This window comes from Mustela nivalis (assembly GCF_964662115.1).
Source record: "Mustela nivalis genome assembly, chromosome: 16".
NCBI classification, from domain to species: domain Eukaryota; kingdom Metazoa; phylum Chordata; class Mammalia; order Carnivora; family Mustelidae; genus Mustela; species Mustela nivalis.
In genome coordinates this window covers 22,792,063-22,813,014 of record NC_139035.1, presented here as the reverse complement: position 1 = coordinate 22,813,014, position 20,952 = coordinate 22,792,063, and the positions used below count along the sequence as shown (strand labels likewise).

General features: G+C 39.5%; 1 protein-coding gene across 1 annotated transcript in view; it reads left to right on the top strand.

The window, feature by feature from the left end:
- TDRD5 (tudor domain containing 5) overlaps positions 1–10,000 on the top strand; it is an 89,821-nt gene extending 79,821 nt beyond the window's left edge. Inside the window, 3 exon segments of the mRNA XM_082704087.1 lie at positions 4,068–4,278; positions 9,398–9,624; positions 9,626–10,000. Of these exon segments, the coding sequence (XP_082560213.1) occupies positions 4,068–4,278; positions 9,398–9,624; positions 9,626–9,754 (567 nt within the window). The 3' untranslated portion in view covers positions 9,755–10,000.
- Positions 10,001–20,952: the final 10,952 nt, after the last annotated feature.

Genomic DNA, 20,952 nt, shown 5'->3' with positions numbered 1-20,952 from the left:
TTCTTTTAAGATTTTTCTGTCTTTTGCTCTTTGATACTGATATATCTAGATATAATTTCCATTGGGTTTACTCTACTTGTGTTTCACTGAGCTTATTGAATAAGAAGATTGATGCCCTTCATCAGTTTTATAAAGTTTTATAAAATAGTGCTTTTCCCTCATTATCGCCCTCCTACTGGCTTTCCAGTTATCCGTGTGTTAGCACTTTGGCTGAGTCCCACATGCCTCTTGGGCTCTTTTCTCATGTTTACATTCTTTTATCTTTTCTTCTCTTTTCTTTTTTCTCAGTTTGGAGATTTTTCTATTGATTCTTCTGGAATACTGGTCCTCTCATCTGCGGATCCATTCTGCTGCTAAACCTACACATTGAATTCTTACTTCAAACCTTTTTCCTTTCAGTTCTATAATGCCAATTTGATTCTTTTTTTTTAAATTTGGATTCTCTGTTTTAATTCTCCATATTTTCATCAATTTTTTATGTCACTTCCTCTACATTCTTGATCATGCTAATTGTAGTTATTTTAAAGTTTTTTTCTAGATAATGCCAATATCCAAATCAATTTTGGGTATGTTTTCTCCCCCCTGTCTCCCCATCCTGTTTTTGGCAGGGGGCAGAGGGTGGAGAAAGTGGGAAGCATTCCTTATGATTTTTTTAAAATTGAATATTGGACATAATGGATAAAAAAATTAGAGAGGTTCTGGGTGAGTTCCCTTCCTCCGAGGCTGATTGAGATGTCCTGTGGCTGGCAGGTAGCTATAACACACACACTGAGGTTTGGCTTTAGACTTTGTTAGGACTGCTATATTTCACTTTTGTCCTTACTCCTTAGATGTGGCTGTTACTCCTGATGGGGGATCTTTTGGGGATCTCAGCTGAAAACCCTTGATGGGGCTCAGACTCCATCCCCTGAGTCCTCAGCTTTATAATGTGTAATTTATATTCCATATAGTTACCCATCTAAATTATACAGTTTAATGGCTTTAGTATATTCACTAGTCCATTCGCTTATTGTATATTCATCCCACAAGCAGTTGTAAAATGTTTTCATTATCCCCCCAAAGAAACCCTGCATCTGTTAGCTGACACCCTACGCCATATCTTCCAGATAACCACTCATCTACTATCTCTCTCCATTGATTTGCAACATTTCATGTAATTAGGATCAGTACAGTCTGTGACCTTTTGTGTCTGGCTTCCTAACATCATAATCTCAAGGTTGACCATGTATCAGTACTTTATTTCTTTTCATGGCTGAATAATCCATTGTATGGATAGACCACAATTTGTTTATCCATTCATCAGTTGATGGACATTTGAGTTGTTTTGTTTTTTGCTATTATGAATAATGCTGCTGTGACATTCATGTACATGTTTTTATGTAGAAGTGTTTTAAATTTTACGAGGGTATATACCTAGGAGTGGAATTGCTGGATCATATGGTAACTCTTTATTTAATGTTTTGAGGAATTGCCAGACTTTCCTAAACAGACATTCCCACCAGCCATATAAGATTGTCCCAATTTGGGGCACCTGGGTGGCTCAGTGGGTTAAAGCCTCTGCCTTCGGCTCAGGTCATGATCTCAGGGTCCTGGGATCGAGCCCCGCATTGGGCTCTCTGCTCAGTGGGGAGCCTGCTTCCTTCCTCTCTCTGCCTGCCTCTCTGCCTACTTGTGATTTCTTTCTGTCAAATAGATAAATAAATTATTAAAAAAAAAAAAGATTGTCCCAATTTATCTACATCTTTGCCAGTACTTGTTATTCTATTTTTTGTTTTTTAAAATCATAGCCAACCTAATGGGTGTGAAGTTGTATGTTATTGTGGTTTGAGGCTGTGCTTTTGATTATGTATGTTAAACATGTTTCTTGAAAATCTGTCATTTACCTCTAGTTCCATGAGGTGAATTTTCAGATAACTATGATGGAGGCAGTCATTGATAACTACAGAGAACTAAAGCTGGTAGAACAATGCTTCTCAAAGTACAATGTGCCTACACATCCCCTAAGAATCTTGTGAAGCTGCAGGATCTGACTGAGCAAATTTGAGATGTGGACCTAGGTTCTGCATGTCTGGCAAGCCCCAGGTGGTGCTGCTGGTTGGCAAACCCGGCTTTGGGTAGCAAGGCTGGAAAACACTCTTTGAGAAAGAACCTTGATTGTCAAATAAGTGCTCAAGTTGATTTGCAGGCATTTGCTTTCAGAGTGTCTTTACAAATTTTGAAAGCATTCACCTGTGTTTGTTTGTTTGTTTTCAGAATACGCTATCAGAATGCATTTTAAAAATGCATCTTTCTTCAAAGTCATACTTACAAGGAAAAAAGGATATAGCCTTAAAAATTTGTTTCTGATTTAAATTTTTGTTAAACTACTGATGTGTAAAAAACACTTGGTCTGGTTGGTCTGCAGTCTATGGCTTAGCCTCACCGCAGGCTAAAATTTACTAGGTGGGCACAAGGTACATTTTTGGAGCCTGTTTGTCCATCTGCAAAGACCAATTTAGGTAGTGATCTTTCCAGCTCTGAAAGTTTATTGTATTAATATTCATCTACATACCTTTGGAGCTTTATTTAAAGAACTCACCAATGGGGCGCCTGGGTGGCTCAGTGGGTTAAGCCTCCGCCTTTGGCTCAGGTCATGATCTCAGGGTCCTGGGATCGAGCCCTGGATTGGGCTCTCTGCTCAGTGGAGAGCCTGCTTTCCCCTCCCTCTGCCTGCCTATCTGCCTACTTGTGATCTGTCAAATAAATAAAATTAAAAACAAAAAAACTCACTAATGCTTAGCCTCATTCTGAGAATAAATTTACAGGGTAACTAAAGCACACATGAATTGTATAAGCCAAGTAACAATTTGAATCTGGATCTTTAATTTCCTGAAGTAGCATATTGTGTGGCTAATATAGCTATCTGGAATGTGAATTTCACTCTTGCTGTCAAAAAAGGCTACACACATAGCTCTTTATATATTGTATAATTGTATAACCACATTCATGCCAGCCATGTTTGAAAATGAGCAGGGGTTTTTGTTGTTGTTGTTGTGGAACAAAAAAGAAATGGCAACTGATATGAAATGTCTACTATATAGGATCCTGAAGAACAGACAAAGCTACCTTTTCTGTTTGTGTAATTACTGGTTCATTTCACTCAGGGCAAATCCTAGACTCTCAGCCTTTATAGGTGGGGTAGGGCTGGCTTTAGTCATATTAATGCCAGTTACCATCACAGAAGATAAATGCTAAATTACCGTAGATCGTATCTGCTTTAGCAATGACTGTATGGTAGGATATCGGATCTCATGGTTAAAATTTGATATTCCATTCAGTTAAGTCCAGTTTCGTCTCCATATGGGACGTTCATCTTTTTCTCTAAAATCCTGGTTCTTAATACTCCATTTTGTCTCTTTTAAGGAGCCTTCCTTTAACTACTTTATGTTCTAGTGTGTTCACACTGCGGAATGCGGGAACGCCTCCGTTCATGGCTGGCTGCAGGACCCACACTGTTTTCCCATCTGAGGGCTGTGAACTTAGGGACAGGTATCCTGTCTTACTGGGAGATGGTGAGAACATTGACTGGGCTGAGTTACCATCTCTGCTTTGTCACCTGCTGGTTGACACTGGATAACTTCGCCTCTTGTGAAAAGTGTTCTGTTAAGTGAAAGGGCCTCTAGCGAGGACGACAGAACCCCGGAGTTAGAGCGGTCGGTCGTCCCGAGGTTGAAATGAGGAAGCATGTGTAGGGAACCTAGCAGTGTGCCGGCCAGTGTGCTGTCTTTGCTCACGTTTCCCGCCACCCTGCTGCAGCTCTGTGCGGCAGCTTTCAGCACCGTGTTTGCTCGTAATGTAGGTCCAGTAAATGCTTCTCGAATTAAGTTGATGGCCATTAAGTTAGAAAAGGACTTGGTTTTTTTTTTTTTTTTTTAAGAGAGGAACTAGGTTCTTGAAAGTGAGTAATGGTATTCTATGTGAAAAAAGTATGTCTTGTCTATACAACTAAGGAACTGAAACAGGGTTAATTCTTCTGTTATACTAACAACTGCTTTTCATGCTTTTGCCCAACTTTTCTCATACTGCAGCAGCCAAACATAGAGAATTCTTCAGATTCTTCCACATTGCCCAAATTGGAGGAGTTCTACATCTCTCTGATCCAGTCGCAGCAGTCAGTAAAAGGGAGCCAGCCCGAGCCCAGCAGTGTTCAGACTCAGGCAACGCCAATCCAGCTCTCCGCGGCAACCCTCAGTGCAATTCCCATGGCACTTGATTCTGCAGAAAAAAATTCTGCTTCAGGTAGCTTTACACGTAATTGACAAATACAGTGGTGTGTCATCTTGCTGAAAACCTTCATTTATCTTCTTCGGAACCTAACTTGAAAAATTGCTGACTTTAGCATTTGTCTCACGTCCTTACTGGGTTCTGTTGTTCCCTTCTGTTTTGCTACTTCTCTCTCTCTCTCTCTTTTTTTAAAAAGCAGTTTGGTTGGGGGAAGTCTGTTTTACAAACAATAGAACTTGCCAGTTTTTAAGTATTCTGTGAGTTTTGACACTTGTGTACAGTCTTATAACCACCACAGTCGTGACATAGAACAACGCCACCAGTTATTTGATCCCTCTGCGGTCATTCTCTTCCCTTGCTTCCTGGTTCCCAGCATGTTCCTTTTTTCTTTTCTGGAATTTCATAAGAAGAGAGTCCTGCATTACACAGTTTTTAAGTATGATCTTTTTTCCTGAGCATGACGTTTTAGAGATTGATTTATGTTGTTGCTAGTTTCAAAAGTTTGTTCTTTTTGCTGAGTGGTATCCAGTTGTATGGACATCTGTTCATCAGATGAACAGATTTGGGCCATTATGAATAAAACTGCTGTGAACATTCACACACAGCTCTTTGTGTAGACATATTCAGTACATACCAAGGAGTAAAATTGTTGAGTCATGTGATCACTGCATGATTAACATTTTAAGAACTGCCAAAAAGTTTTCCAAAGTGGCTCTTCCATTTTTTATTCACACCAATAATACATGAAATCTGATTGCTCCATCTCCTTTTATTGTCACTGATGCTATCTATCGATCTTTTAAAATCTTGCTATTCTGGTGTGTGTGCAGTGGTATCTTACTGTGGTTTTAATTTATATTTCCTTGTTTGCCAGTGATGTTGACCATCTTTTTATGTGCTTATATGCAATCTGTAGATCTTCTTTAGTGAATTACATGTTCAAATATTTGCTCATTTTTATTGGATTATAATCTTTTTATTCTTTATTCTGGACACAAAAGCTTTGTCAGATATATACAGCTATATGTATGTGATACATATATCACAAATATTCTCAAGCATGTGACTTCCTTAACAGCATATTTGAAAGAGCAAAAGTTGTCATTTTGGTGAAGTCTGATGGATTTTTTTCTTAATATGAAGTTTGTATTTTTGTGTCCTGTTTAGAAATCTTTCTTAACCCAAATAACTGATTTGTTCATTTTCTTATGAAAAGTCTTGTAGTTTTAGTTGTTAAAATTAGGTCTGTGATCCAATTTGTTGATTTTTGAGTTACGGTTTGTGTTAATATAATGGTGTGATGTAAGGATCAGTGTTTATTTTGATTACATTTAATATTCAGTTGATCTAGCACAATTTGTTAAAAGCCTTTTTTAAACTGCCTAGATATAAAAATCTTAAAAAAAATAATAAACTACCTAGATATCTTTGTCAGAAGTCAGTAGGCTGTATATGTGAGGGTCTATTTCTGGACTTCCTATTGTGTTTTAGTGGTTTATGGGGCTTTATACCACTGCCTTGATTAGTGGGGATTTATATCTTGAAATTGTACAATTTTGTTCTTTTTCAAATTGTTTTGGCTATTTTAGGTCATTTTCCATATGAATTGTAGAATCAACATAAATTTGCACAAAACCTAAAATGTTTATTGGGATTTTTTTCATGCACTGTAATATTAGTTTCAGGTGTACAGTATAGTGGTTCAACAATTCTGTACATCACCCAGTCCTCATCACCACAAGTGCTTCCTTAATCCCCACCCCCCACTTCCTTAAACCCCACCCCCTACAGCCCCTCCCCCCACTTTTGGTAACCAGTTCTTTTTTTTTTTTTCCAAGTTTTTATTAAATTCCAGTATAGTTAATATACAGTATAATACTAGTTTCAGGTGTACAATTCAGTGATTCAGCACTTCCATACCTCACCCATTGCTCATCACAAGTATACTCCTTAATTTCCATCACATCCCCCCACCCATCTCCCCTCTGGTTACCATCAGTTTGTTCTCTATAGTTAAAAGTCTATTTCTTGGTTTGCATCTCTCTTTTCTCTCCCAGCTCATTTGTTTTAATTCTCAAACTTCATATAGGAGTGAATCGTATGCTGTATGTCTTTCTCCTACAGACTTATTTTACTTTGCATAATTCTCTCAAGCTCTATGTCATCACAAATGGCAAGCTTTCATTCTTTTTTATGGCTGAGTAGTAGTGCATTGTATATATGTTCCGCCTCTTTATCTTTTCATCAGTCCATGGACACTTGGGCTGTTTCCATAATTTGGTTATTGTTGATAATGCTATTATAAACATCAGGGTGCATGTATCCTTTTGAGTTTGTATTTTTGTATTCTTTGGGTAAATATTTAGTACTATAATTGTTGGATCATAGAGTAGTTCTATTTTTAACTTTTGAAGAACTGCCATACAGTTCTCTGGAGTGGCTGCCTCAGTTTGCATTCCCACCAATAGTGCAAGAGGGTTCCCCTTTCTCCACATTCTTAACAACACCTGTTGTTTGTATATTGTTGATTTTAGTCATTTTGACAGGTGCAAGATGATATTGCATTGTAATTTTTTTCTTTAAGATTTTGTTTATTTGACAGAGATCACAAGTAGACAGAGAGGCAGACAGAGAGAGGGAGGGAAGCAAGCTCCCCATGAGCAGGGAGCCCGATGCGGGACTCGATCCCAGGACCCTGGGATCATGACCTGAGCTGAAGGCAGGGGCTTTAACCCCCTGAACCACCCAGGCGCCCCAAGCATTATAGTTTTGATTTACATTTCCTTGATGTTCAGTGATAATGAGCATCTTTTCATGTGTCATCTGTATGTCTTCTTTGGAAAATGTCTATTCATGTCTTCTGCCCATTTTTTTAAAAAGATTTATTTGACAGACAGTGAGAGAGGGAACACAAGCAGGGGGAGTAGGAAAGGGAGAAGCAGGCTTCCCACTAAGCAGGGATCCTGATGCGGGGTTCAATCCCAGGACCTGAGCAGAAGGTAGATGCTTAAAGACTGAGTTACCCAAACACCCCTTCCCATTTAGATTATCTGTTTTTTGGATGCTGAGTTGTATAAGTTCTTTTTATATTTTGGATACTAACCCTTTATCAGAGATGTCATTTGCAAATATCATCTCCCATTCCATAGGTTGCCTTTTAGTTTTGTTGCTTATACCTTTGCTGTGCAGGAGCTTTTTATTTTGAAGTCCCAATAGTTTATTTTTGCTTTTGTTTCCCTTGCCTGAGGAGACATATCTAGAAAGAAGTTGCTATGGCTGATCTCAGAGATTACTACATGTGTTCTTATCTACGTAGATTTCTAGCTGCCTCTTCTCTGGTACCTTCCTCCCACAAATTCCAGAACCTTGGCCTTTTTTTTTTTTTTTTTTTAAGATTTTATTTATTCACTTGACAGAGATCACAAGTAGGCAGAGAGAGAGGAAGGGAAGAAGGCTCCCCACTGAGCAGAGAGCCCAAAGTGAGGCTCGATCCCAGGACCCTGAGATCATAACCCGAGCCGAAGGCAGATGCTTTAACCACTGAGCCGAAGACAGAGGCTTTAACCCACTGAGCCACCCAGGTGCCCCCACCTTGGCCTTCTTGAATTCCAAGCTCAGTCTTTTCAACCCAGTAAGATCTCCAGGCTCAGTTTTGATTCTCTGTTCTTGTACTGAAGCCTAGAAACTATTTCAGCAGGAGCGAAGGCCCTTGTAGAGCTCACTTTGTTTCCTTTCTCTTAGGGATCACTGTCTTGCATGCTTATTGTTCAGTATATGAATCTGCTACCGCTTCATACATTTTGTCCAGCTCTCCAGTTATTTAAAGCAGGAGAGATTTTTTTCAATCACTGTTGAGTTAATGTCATAACTGGAAGCAGAAGTTTTGCTACTCTTTTAAATTCTTTGATCATGTGTCCCTGTTTTCATATATTTGTACCTTTTAAAACCTGAGCTCACCAAAATTGTGTAAAACCACTTATTTTATTAGAACTCACCAGCAATTTTCCTCTCTAGTGGGCATTAATTATAACTTTTGATCAGAGTTTTACCTTTTGGAATACCTGTCAAATTCTCCTTGAATATAATTCATCACAAATGCATAGAACATATACCACCTGCTGCTATGTTAGTTGCTAAAAATGTAAAGATGAATAATGTACTGGATTATGCTGGTGTTTTCTCTAGATTTTTTTGAGGTCTAGAGCAGTACTTTTCAAAATGTAATCATATTCACACCAGTCTGTGAAGTCTTTGCTTAGATGGGCAACACATTAGCACATTATTTAGCTCACCTGGCTTTTTTTTTTTTTTTTTAAACTAAAGCAGAATTTTCTTGAAAAAAGCACTGTGTTTGCTTAGATGCTTGCAAAAGCTCCTCTCATTGTAGGTAGGTAATAAAGAGTTCACAGACCAGTCACTTTGGTCACCGTGGTCTAGAGTATATGTATTCCCTTCCTTGGCTATTTGGAATTTTTGGCACTAATTCTAAGGAATTTATTTTATGTCTGATAACTGGTTTTTGGAACTTCTTACAAACATCTTGGTCAGTTTTGTTTTTACACTGATATAGACTCAAACTGAAACCATTTTGGCAATAGAAAACACCTCTGGGACGCCATTGTGCTTACTGCTGTAAATAGGGGAGCTTAAGGACTCTGGAATTAGAATTATATCCAATTTATTTTTATGACATCCTAGAAAGAAATTTTCCCTTCCCTGTTCATAAGTACATTTTTCACTCAAACTGAAACCATTTTGGCAATAGAAAACACCTCTGGGACGCCATTGTGCTTACTGCTGTAAATAGGGGAGCTTAAGGACTCTGGAATTAGAATTATATCCAATTTATTTTTATGACATCCTAGAAAGAAATTTTCCCTTCCCTGTTCATAAGTACATTTTTCCCTCTCCCCACCCCCATTCTGACAAGGATTTATTTCTACTCAGTTCCCCTTTTTCATTTCTTTCTATTTATTGACTGGTTTCTGAGTCTTATCCTCTCTAATTATAACAGTGGATGTCAGCCTCTATAGAAAATGATTGTCACACACATTAGGAAACATCTAGAATGGGAAAGAGAAGGCAATGAGTGTGAGAACCCCTTGAAAAAACTTGTATGTTCTTTCTTTTTCAGTGGAGGACTCTTCAGAGAGCTTGAAGAACGATTTCTCTAGTAGCCGTGCTATTACAGTGTTCAAAGACAAGAGTCATGAAGCCATGGACCAGCTCTCTTTGATCTTGTCTCCTGAGCACCAGATTTCCCAGAAGCTCTACATTCCTCGGAGCACAGCCACTGCTGCCTTGGGAGCTGCGGCACGGTTGGCCACCTCCAGGAGCCTCTTACACTGGTACCCCAGTGTGAAAAGAATGGAAGCATGAGGGAGTGAGTAGGGGAGAAAATAATAAGCCAGGTGCGTTAGGACTTGGTGATTTCCCAAGGCCAAAACATGGAGGAGGAGGTATTGAGACAAAACACTATTTTGATGGTTGATGCCTTTGTCTTTCTTTGTGACCATATGTTAGCTTTGTTTTGCTAACAGTCCACTTTGTTGTGTAAGTATTGATATTCAGTGTTAGTTTTAATTTTTATTGATGATGTTTCTTATTCCGCATAGTTTTGTTCATCTTGACAGAGTGGTTTAAAGGCATTTTTATTTTTTGTTGCTTTTGTGTATGTGTGTTTCTGTAAATGTTTTTCTTGTACATATCATGACTGATAAATGAAAGCTGAAAAACTAATGTTTTGCGATCCATATTTAGTAAGACAAAAATTATCTCAGATTCTTATGTCCAGAAAAAGGATGTCTGAATTGTAAGGCTGCTTTTTCTTTCTCATTTGAAATTTTCTTTATCATAGAGATAATGCAGGACTCCAATTCTACCATTATTATTTATTTGAAATGCTAGGATCAGTGAGAAAATACACATTCTGAAGCTGTGGTCATGTAAACACTTCCACATTTAAAAGATTTAAGTTCTCTTTCAGTACAGGCAGTTTCCTGAAGACCTCTAACAAAATTCCAGAGACTGGTTGCTCAAACTTGGCCATGCCGTCTCTCTCGGCCTCACAGTTCCAGGAGCTTCAGCATTGAAGCATCTGTGGGACATGGTGTTCTCTGAAGTCAAACTGTGTGAGTATGAACCATCAAGTATAAATAGGAGACCGAAAGGTGAAATTAAAGAATATGAATGGTACTAATTTAAATTATTTGTGGTAAAGTACCAGACCTATCCCCAAGTTTTAAAAAATCCAATACAGAAGCATTTCTTGAAGTAAAACCCTAGAAAGAGCTGCAAATTACTGGTGTGCTGAATATAAGTCGATTCTCACCTTCTGGGCCCCTCCTCTACCACCTCCTGTTTCAGCATTACATGGCAGAGCTGGCCCTACTTCCTTCTCTCTTTCTACAATAAGGAATTTCTCCTCAACGACTTAATCACTCAACTACTTAAAATGTCCACTGAGGAAGGGAATGAGATGAAATAAATATGAAGTACATTTAAATTTAGACTATTACTGATTGAAACTTCTTTCTTAGAATTAAGAAATCATGAAACAAAGTTAAACCCTAAGTCTCTGAATACTGATGGTTTTGGTTTAAAAACTTTAGAGGAAACATGTTTAATGGCAACACAATTTAAAAATCCAGATTCACCTTAAATTCCAATGTATCTGTAAGAATGATATTCTAATTGAGCAAAAATAAAGTAATCTGGAAATATCACTGATAGTTGATCCAACAGAAAGAACAGGTTTCCATTTGGGTTTTTGTGAATTTGTATCAGACATCTTGATTGGAGAAGAGAGAAAGTTACACAGAGTTATATGGAGAGTTAAATATCATATGACAGTTAAATATCACTTATGATACTCTAATTATGATATGAACTGGAAAAGTTCTGTTTTTCATGTAGGTTTAGGTAATTATCCACAATTTGTTTCTAAAGAAAATTTATTTTGGAATTATGCTACTTAGACTCCTTCCTTTAAAGAAACCAAGTTTGAATAATATGCTTCACTTCTCCAGATGGGCAGTCATTGCGTTTGGGACAAAGTGCATCTGGTAGTATTTACATATTTAGTAGGTCATCGTATAACTCTGTGTAATAGCATGAGCTACCAGGACGAACTCTGCCAGTGCTCGGTGACCTGACAGCAAGTAATTTTACACATTGCCAGTTAGATGGGGTTATGGAATCAGTGTGCTAATAAGGCTCTTTGTAATCCCATCCATTTGCAAATGGCCAAATAGAGGCATCTTTCAAACTAATGAGTGTCAATACACTTTGAAAGAAGCTTATTTAGAAATTAATAGTTAACATCCTGCGTGAGCAGAGTGTAGAATGAACCTCTGAGAGGTTTGGACATATTTTGACTACTTGGTTTTGACTAAGATTGCCAATCTGCCAAATTGTTTACCTGCCTTCTCCCATAAGGTGGGTTTTGCTTGGCAGTTAACTGAAATAGCCCAAAGCATCATTTAAAAAAAAAAGTACTAGATCATTTGATTCTGAGTAAATAGATTCATGTATATGGGCAGGAATAGCAATAAGAAATGTTAAAAAGATAGGTAGATGTTCTGTGGTTTAGGGTTAAGTTAATTATATCTTATTGTCTAAAGATGGGTTGACATATATTATACTTAGAACAGTCCTGCTCACCATAGAAGTAATGGAGTTCCCTAAGAAGTGTTGATTGTCAAGTTTGAGCTTCAAGTGCTTGAGAGGGATGGAGATGAGAATGTAAAAGAAAATCCTAGTTATAAACTCTTTAGGGATGGAAGAGGGAGTAGCTTTACTAACAGCCACTGGGGCTTTAAATCTAGTGACTCAGCCAATACCCATCTCCCATCTAAGAACACACCATGGGGTATCAAAAGAGGGGCCCTTCCAGCTGCAGTCAGCTATGCCTGTACCCACCATCTGACTCTCACACATCTGAGATGCCAGTTGCCCATTTCAAGGTGTGGGGATAACTCGAAGCTTCTGCCTTTAGACAGGCTCCATCCAACCTGAAGACTTAGAATTACAGTGTTAATCTAAAGGGGACCTTAGATGAAGAAATTTGAAGACTAGAAAGACTGACCCATCTATGGTCACATGCCTTAAATTTCCTTCTCTGCTGACTCCTAACTTAGCACCCTTTCCACAGGAAAATACTGCAATTCTGTCTTGAGTAGTTTAAATGATTTGGTGCCAGAAGACATAGTTCGGCAGATAAATCCAAAAGAATGGTGGTTCTGATATCTGGGCAAACCCCTGGTGTTGGAGGGGAAAGAGATTGATTTATAGGATCTTGTATTCTTAAATGTGGCTAGCTTAAATAATAATAGTGGGCCAATTCCGTGGTTAAAGAATCTGAATGATGTACAGGGCATGGTAAGGGATGAGAAACCAACATCTTATAGAGCAGTCTTTCTGAAGCTTCCTACTGACATTTATACAGGTGTAGCAAGACTTTTATAACCAATTTTTTATCTCTTTTCAGAATTAAATTCATCTTATTTATATGTACAGTGTTGTGGACAGCATTATTCATAATTTTGCGGGAGCCATCACTAAGACATTTAAAAATTTTGATTTCCTGGAGCCTGTTCTGATCTTGACATTTTCCAAGATGCCAGCAAACGTGTATAACAACTCAGTCTGCTTATATTATTATATTCTTATAGCCCTATTCCTAACAATTAGATGTTATTTGTCTCTTTTAGTCATTCACCAGTCAACCTAGGAAGTTCTTGGTGTCATTAGCTTATTGGATCCAGAATACTTTAAATTCTGCTCTTTTTAACCAGATAGACAAATTATTTTAACTTCTCAGTCAAGATCTTCTCTAACATTTAGAATCACAATTGATTTGTGTGCCACTTTTCACATGAAATTGAGTGTTGGACCCACTTCAAACCTGAGTGGAGAATTTATTCAGAACTAAAATTTCTTGGTTATAAGCATAGTTTTCAGGAAATGCTTTTAGCTTTCTGTTCAGTATAAACTTTGTTTTATATTTTGGTTAAAATTTAAAAAGTTTTTAATTTATAGAAAAATGTTTATAAGAAATAATGTTTACTTGATTGTTACATCTTTGTGCAATTTAGATAAATAATTTGATGAGGAAACCAAGCTTAGGACTCTTTCTCTGCTCTCTAAACTTTTGTTATGGGACTAATGGGAAGTTATTGGGATCAAAGAATTATGATGGGCCTAATGTTTAGAGTTTGTAACAGCATTTTATTTGATTTATATATTTGTGAAGCTGGAATTTGTTTTGTCAAAAAATGTCAAGGTGTTTTTTTGTAACTAGTTTTTATTGTGATGATTCTGCTGGAAGGAACACTTCGCTTAAGTATGTGACCCAAAGAACTTAGTTGACTAAGTTGTGCAGACAGAGGTTTGACACTCTTCTTGGCTAAAATATTTGTCTTCATTTTTGGCATGACCTTTTTATTCTTGACCTTTGTAAATGTTTGCTCTGTTGTAGGTAAATACTTTATTCCATGAAGTTGGAGTTCACACCAGAGCCATGTCTTAAGTAGCTGACTGCCACATTTTAGACTTGTTTTATTTATCTTGCTAATAGCAACTTGTCAAACCCTTCTCAGCCATGTTCCAGTGTCTTAAGTTCTCTTCTGAGACTTTCCCCACACAGACTAGCAAGCCTGCTCTCCACTTGCCGCTGTATTTCAGTGTTTTCTCAACTGCTCACTTGATTGCCCGAGTCCCCATTCAGAGCCTTCATTTGCTGTAGTAGCTCTTCTGCCGGGAGCTGAACCTATTTCTAGGCGATTCTCAAACTCCCTTCAGGTGGTTTGGTCAAACTTACCCTTAATCTGTCATTCCACAAGATAGTAAGTAGACAGCAAAGTCAGCTCAGTTCATTTCTTACTGCAACAAATGACTCCCTGACTAAAGTATTCTGCTACTGCAGTTGTCACTCATGTGAAAAATCTCTTCTGATACCATATATAGGAAAATACCCATCAGCTAAGTGAGACTGTGTGTGTACCAGGATATCGACTATGAGGCAAAGAGTATCCTCACAGGATGTTCCCTATTTCTTGCCCATGATATGTGTCTTCTCTTTTGCTTGGAAGGATGAAACTTAAACATACATGATATGGGCCAGAGTCAAAAGTTTACCCCTTCTTTTCTGAATTTTAAAAATAAGAACATTTCTGTACTGATCTGGAGTAAGAAAGTTAAATTGGGAGTAGGGGGGGTGGAACATTTGGCTATAATTAAGTGATAGCATCCTTTCCGCACTTCACGTTTTAGGCAGTGGAGCATCTGTTTAGGATCAGCTAGAATGTGATCTTTCAAAACCTTTTCTACAATTGATGTTGATTTATTTTTGTTAAACTTTCTAGATGCAGAAACATAACTCCACCAACACTTTTTGGTCTTTATGTTGTTTTTGCTTGGAATTGACTTTATCCAGATTCATGAGGCTCAGCAAAGTTGTTGCAAAACCTTAAGAGCAAAATGGCGAGTTTTTCAACAAAAACCAAATCAGGTGTAGCAAACATCAGTGTAGTTAAGTATCCGTAAACCTGCCTTCTGTATTGGCTTTGCTTAGGATCTTTTTGGATTTACAGAGTCATTCAATACTGGGGAGTCAACTTGTATCAAATCTAGAGTTCTGTGGAATTTTTGTTGTTTGGCTAAGTTGAAAGAAATAGGAGCTCACTGATACTACCTTGTCCTTGTCATAAGCATGGAATACTTTTGAGCCTTAGCCTTATTAAAGACCATTTGTTTGAACAACTTGGTAGAATCGTCTGTCTGACATGAATATGATGTCTGAGAATTTCCAGGTTCTATATGCAATGGACTGGTAATCCCTGACCTTTTATGGGGTCATTAACGTTACTTTAAATGTCAAATAGTAAGGGCAGTTCTCCTGAGAAAGTGCACATTCATACAAAACTGTTTCCTAATTTCTAGGAGTCCATGCCCCCTGGAACCTACCTTACACTTTCTTGAATAGGAGGAGTTTGGAAAGATCACCCTCCTTCACCTCCACTGTCCCCCCAGCCATCCACTAGTTGCCTCAGATGAAAATCTAGGAGCAGAATCATCCTTGACTGCTCCCAGCCCTTCATCTCCGCATTCGATCCATTATCAAATCCTGCCAAATTCTACCTTGTAAGTATCTCAGTAACCCACCTGTTTTTCTGTAAATCTACTGCCATCACCTTAGGCCAAGCCACCTTTATGTCTTTTCTGGCATGGAGTAGATGTTCAGTAAGTTTTATTGAGTGAATAAATGAGTCAACAAGATAGAATAGGATATAAGCAAGGTTCATTGAAATCTTGATCTTTTTTCTACAGTGCTGTGTTCTGAGTGTCTATAAAACAGAAGGCTCTATTGGGAAGAGTCTAACCAAACACGAAGAAACATCCTACTTAAACTGCATAAGGTTGAATAGAGAGCATGTTCTCCACCTAAGAGAACTAAGTAGAAAGACCACATATGTTGTCTAGGTTAGTTTTCTGCACAAACCATACTTGGTTATTTTTTTCTGGTTTGTGAAAGAAAATGGGCAAAAAATAAATAAAAAGGCAGCTTGATAATTTGCTGCTGAGTTCTCAGCAATCAGCGTCTGCGGCCTCCTTTGAGAAAAGTTTGATTTATCAAATTGGCTCTTTTTAGTTTATCATTCTTTATTCGTGGAGTTATACCTCTGACATCCCTGTTCATTTTCCAGAAAATCTTTCAGCACCTCAGACCCAGGTTCAATGATGAAACAATAAATTAAAAGTGCTCTTTAGGATTAATATATTAGTTTGGTTGTAAACCGAGTTTTTTGGACTTTCTGGTGGCCTCTCTTGAGTTTGGGGCTAAAATGAATTGTAGTAAGGAGGGTGGGGCAGGCCTGTGGCAATGCCATACTCTGCCAAATGATGACTGCAAAAGTGAAATGAGGGGCACCCGGGTGGCTCAGTTGGTCAGGCATCTGCCTTCAGCTCAGGTCATGATCCCAGGGTCCTGGGATCAAGTCCCATGTCTGTCCCGGTCCTTGATCAGTGAGGAGTCTGCTTTTCCCTCTCCCTCAGCCCCTGTCCCTGCTTGCACTCTCTCTCTGATAAATAAAATCTTAAAAAAAAAAAAAAATAATGTTAGTGAAAGAAAACAAAGAATCTATTCTGCTTACCAAGAAACCCCTTTTGGGTTTTTTTGGTGACTCTTCTGCCATTCATTCCTTTTAATTAACACCCCCCTCCACACACACTTCCTCTAAACTTTAGAGGGGTGATTCTCAAGGGAGGGGCTAGACCCGTGAGGAGAACACTTTTTCAGATGGAGTCAGGCTGCCGTCTCCAGCTGGCCCTCTATCTCCTCCTCTGCCTTTTTGCCTGAGCAAGTGGAGCCAATCATCCACCTGTCCTCTCCCAGGCACCACAGCGCAGGGAGCCATTGGGACAGAGACTTTGAGAACTCTTGGGTTCGAAATAGGGTCGTGACAACCTATGGCAACTGACTTTTTCAATTAATTTTAAGAGTGCAGATTTTCTGGAGCACAGGACAGTATTAACTCTAAGCCCTGTGTCGTAAGGCAGCTCTCTAGAACTTACCCGTCTTGCATTATTGAACTTTTAACCCCACCGTTTAACCACTCCCCATTTCCCACATACTGATCCTAACTCGGTCATCATGTTCTTATATTCCACTAAGTACTGTAAGGCTTTAATGTGAGTGGGATTACGTGCTTGACCCATGTGGCGGCCTTTCCCCCCCACTCAGTAGGACCAGAGGTGATGGCCACCTGGAAGACGTTGAGGACACGCGCCCTGTGGTGGCGCCAGTGCGACACTCGCTCTTGGGTCCTTTGCTGACCAGACAGCAGCCATTTTATCGGGGAACCAGGACAGGAAAGCTGAGCAAAGCTGAATTTCCTGCCGCCTTTGGAAGGAGACTGCAGGAGTGTTAGGGTGGTCTGGCGTCAACTCAGGGCTTTAGCTGAGGGCCTGTCGGCCGAGCGGTCCCGGGCTTTTCCTCCCAGACAACACACGACTGAGCCTTCAGGAGCAGCTACTGAACAGCGGCTGCAACAGGAAGCGGAAGTAGCGCATGGAAACCTCGTGGGCATTTTAATTTTAAGGATTATAAACCTAGGATTTCTTTACTTGAATTGCTCCTTAGAGTTGATGAGGGGACCATGTCACCAACGCTGGATTTAAAAACCAAAAACCACTTGTTTTGCTCTTCTCAAAGTGAAGGAAGCCTTCTTTAGAGAGCCGGTTTTGCCCGCCCCTCACTGCCAGGGGGCGCTCTAGGACAGGCGTTCTGTGGCCAAGGCCCGTGGCCGCTCCTTTTCTTGAAATCCTTCCTACTTCCCCTGCCCGGGAGAGCAGCTGAGCTAGAGGGGGTGCTTGGAGCTCACTCCTTTCAACTTCTCTTTTTAAAAAACAAGCTGAGTGACATACAGTGAATTTGGGTTGGGGGGTGGGGGTGGGGAATAAGGGTCTTAGAGCAATTTTCATTGGGTGATCTTTTTGATCTTTCCCAAAGTTTGAAATTTCTCCAATTTGACCTTACTCATGTAAGCAGCTTTTTTACACAACTCAGACTTTACTGCTTTGTTTCTATTTTTATGCCTTGAAGGTAGTGGGGATATACCAACAAGCCTCTACTCATATTCAGAAGCGACAACCACTAATTCTATCTTGTTACATTGAAAAAATTCTAAGGGTCCCCCCCCCCCCCCCCCATTTTCCACTCCAGGGCAGACAGGTTCTTAACTCCTGTATAAATTTCTGTTGTAGGGAAAAGAAATTAAAGTTCATATACTTTAGGCACACTTTGACTCTTAAAGGGATTTTCTTATTCCAGTGCCTTAAGTTTTGTGTACGTGTGTTTTTTCTGGGGGAAGGTTCCTCAGATTCTCAGAAGTGATTAAGAATGCCTACAGGAGGGGCGCCTGGGTGGCTCAGTGGGTTAAAGCCTTTGCCTTTGGCTCAGGTCATGATCTCAGGTTCTGGGATCGAGCCCCACATCAGGCTCTCTGCTCAGCACCTCCTCTCACTCTCTGCCTGCCTCTCTGCCTACTTGCGATCTCTGTCAAATAAATAAATAAAATCTTAAGAAAAAAAAGAATGCCTACAGAAATTCTGTATCCTATGTTATAAGACTGAAGGCTCTCCAGGTTCTCCCGGGAGATAGAAAACAACCATTAACCCTTGTGACTTCACTCTCAAGGTTTAACTCACAATGAGATCTTGAATCTGTTATAGTGTCTGTCACTTGTAGAGGGCCTTCCACATCGCAAAGCAGTGGAGACAGCTGCCATCAAAAGTTGATGAGTTTAGATCACACTATCACAAGGATAGCACTACTCAAGACAGGAAATTGTTTTGTAAGTTCTGCACCCTGTTCACTTCTTAGACTAGCATTCCTAAGAGAATTGCTTAGATAGTAAGAGCTTTATTACATTCATATAATGTGCCACAAACTGTTGGTTCCAAGTGCTTTCTGTAGATTATTTCATTGTTATAACAATACTATGGGGTAGGTACTCTATTACTCCCATTTTACAGATAGGGGAATTAACACAGAAAGGTTAAGTATCTTACTACACTGACAGAAATTAATACTGTGTCATAATGTTAATATCAACTTACTAAATACTTAAGATATGCTGTACTTTACATAATTTAATTTTCACAGCATCCTTATTACTCTTTCTTTTCCACAAGAGGGGAAATTTGTAGCTCAGAAAATGAAGTAATTGACTCAAAGTCACATCTAGTAAGTTGCAGACTAAATACGAGTCCTCCAAAGAGTAACCTATATTGTCTTTTTTATTTATTTATTTATTTATTTATTTATTTATTTATTTATTTTCATGTTTTTTTCTTATTTTTTTTTAATTTATTTTTTATTTTCAGCATAACAGTATTCATTATTTTTCACCACACCCAGTGCTCCATGCAATTCGTGCCCTTTATAATACCCACCACCTAGTACCCCAAACTCCCACCCCCCACCCCTTCAAAATCCTCAGATTGTTTTTCAGAGTCCATAGTCTCTCATGGTTCACCTCCCCTTCCAATTTCCCCCAACTCCCTTCTCCTCTCTAACTCCCCATGTCCTCCATGCTATTTGTTATGCTCCACAAATAAGTGAAACCATATGATAATTGACTCTCTCTGCTTGACTTATTTCACTCAGCATAATAATCTCTTCCAGTCCCGTCCATGCTGCTACAAAAGTTGGGTATTTGTCCTTTCTTTCTTTTTTTTTTTTTTTTTTATAAACATCTTTCAGAAAGTGGTTGTTTTTCTGTTTCCAGAATTGCTGTTCTTCTTCTCTTCGGTCTGCCGATGGATTTTCAGGTGTTTGCAATCTTTAGATAAGCTATCTAGCTGATCTCCGGCTAGCTGAAGCAGTCTCAGCTTGCTACTTCTCCGCCATCTTGACTCCTCCCCCCTATATTGTCTTTTGTTATGCTTCTCCTGTGCCCTCTTAAACCCACTCCAGTTCCACTCAACGGGCTCCTGGTCAGGTATCCAGTGATCTCTGCCGAATTCAGTAGGCAGTCCTCACTGTGCCTGACCTGTATCGGTAGCATTTGACTCTTCTTTCCTTCAGGGACGTCACATTCTCTAGGCTTCCCTCCTGCTTGTTGGTCAGTCCTCCACACCTCCTTTTCTGGTTCCTCCTCTTTGCCCTGACCTCTTAATGCTGCAGGACAGCAGGCCTTGCTTTTTCAAGGTTTATGGCTTTTACTACCATCTACATCGCAAAGATTGGGATTTATATTTGTATCTCTAGCTCTGTGCTCTCTCCTGCTCCATATTCAAATTCCTATATAATCTTTCCATTCAGATACCCAAACGCCATTTCAAACTTAGGAGGTCCAAAATGGCACTCATGATTTTGGCCCCACCTGTGCCCTCAACCACGCCATCTCCAGAGTCTTCTGTAAACTAGTTGTTGTAACTCCCTGCACCTAAATACACAGACCAAAATCCTTGGCATTATTGCTGACTCTTCCCAATTTCTCTCATAGCCTGCACCCGCTGAGCCAGGAGATCCTATTGGCCATACTTCCAGAATGTGTCTGGCCTTGCATCTCTTCCCACTGCCTGCGTTTCTGCCACCTGGTCTGAATCGAGGTGTTTGGCCCCAGTTGCTTCAGCCATTTTATCTCGTTCCCCTGCTTCCTATGGCGCTCTTTCCTCTGATCACAAGACAGCCTGGGAGAAAAGTCAAATTCTAAGTCTATGGGAAGCCCTCTTCTGCTCAAGACCCTCCAAGGGCTCCCAGTCTTCCTCAGAGTCCCTGCAATGGTGCCCAACTGTTGGTATTGGCCAGATAAAACACAGGATGCCTGATTCAATTTGGATTTCAGATAAATAGTACTTTTTTAGTCTTACATATGTCTCATGCAATATTTGGGACATAATCATACTTTTAAAATATTCATTATGAACCTGAAACTCAAAATAACTGGGAATCCATGTTTTTGTTTTCTAAATCTGCCAACAGTACTCCAAGGTCCAACATGGTGCCCACCCCTCCCCCCACCCCCATTGCCTCTCTGACCTCCTCTCCCACAATCTGCCCCCTTGCCCACTCCTTTCCACCCACACTGACCATAATTTCAAGAGCACAAGGAGGCAGCTCCCACCTTTGACTTTGGCTGTTCTCCTTCCAGTATCTGCATCTTCTCAAAGAGATCATTTTGA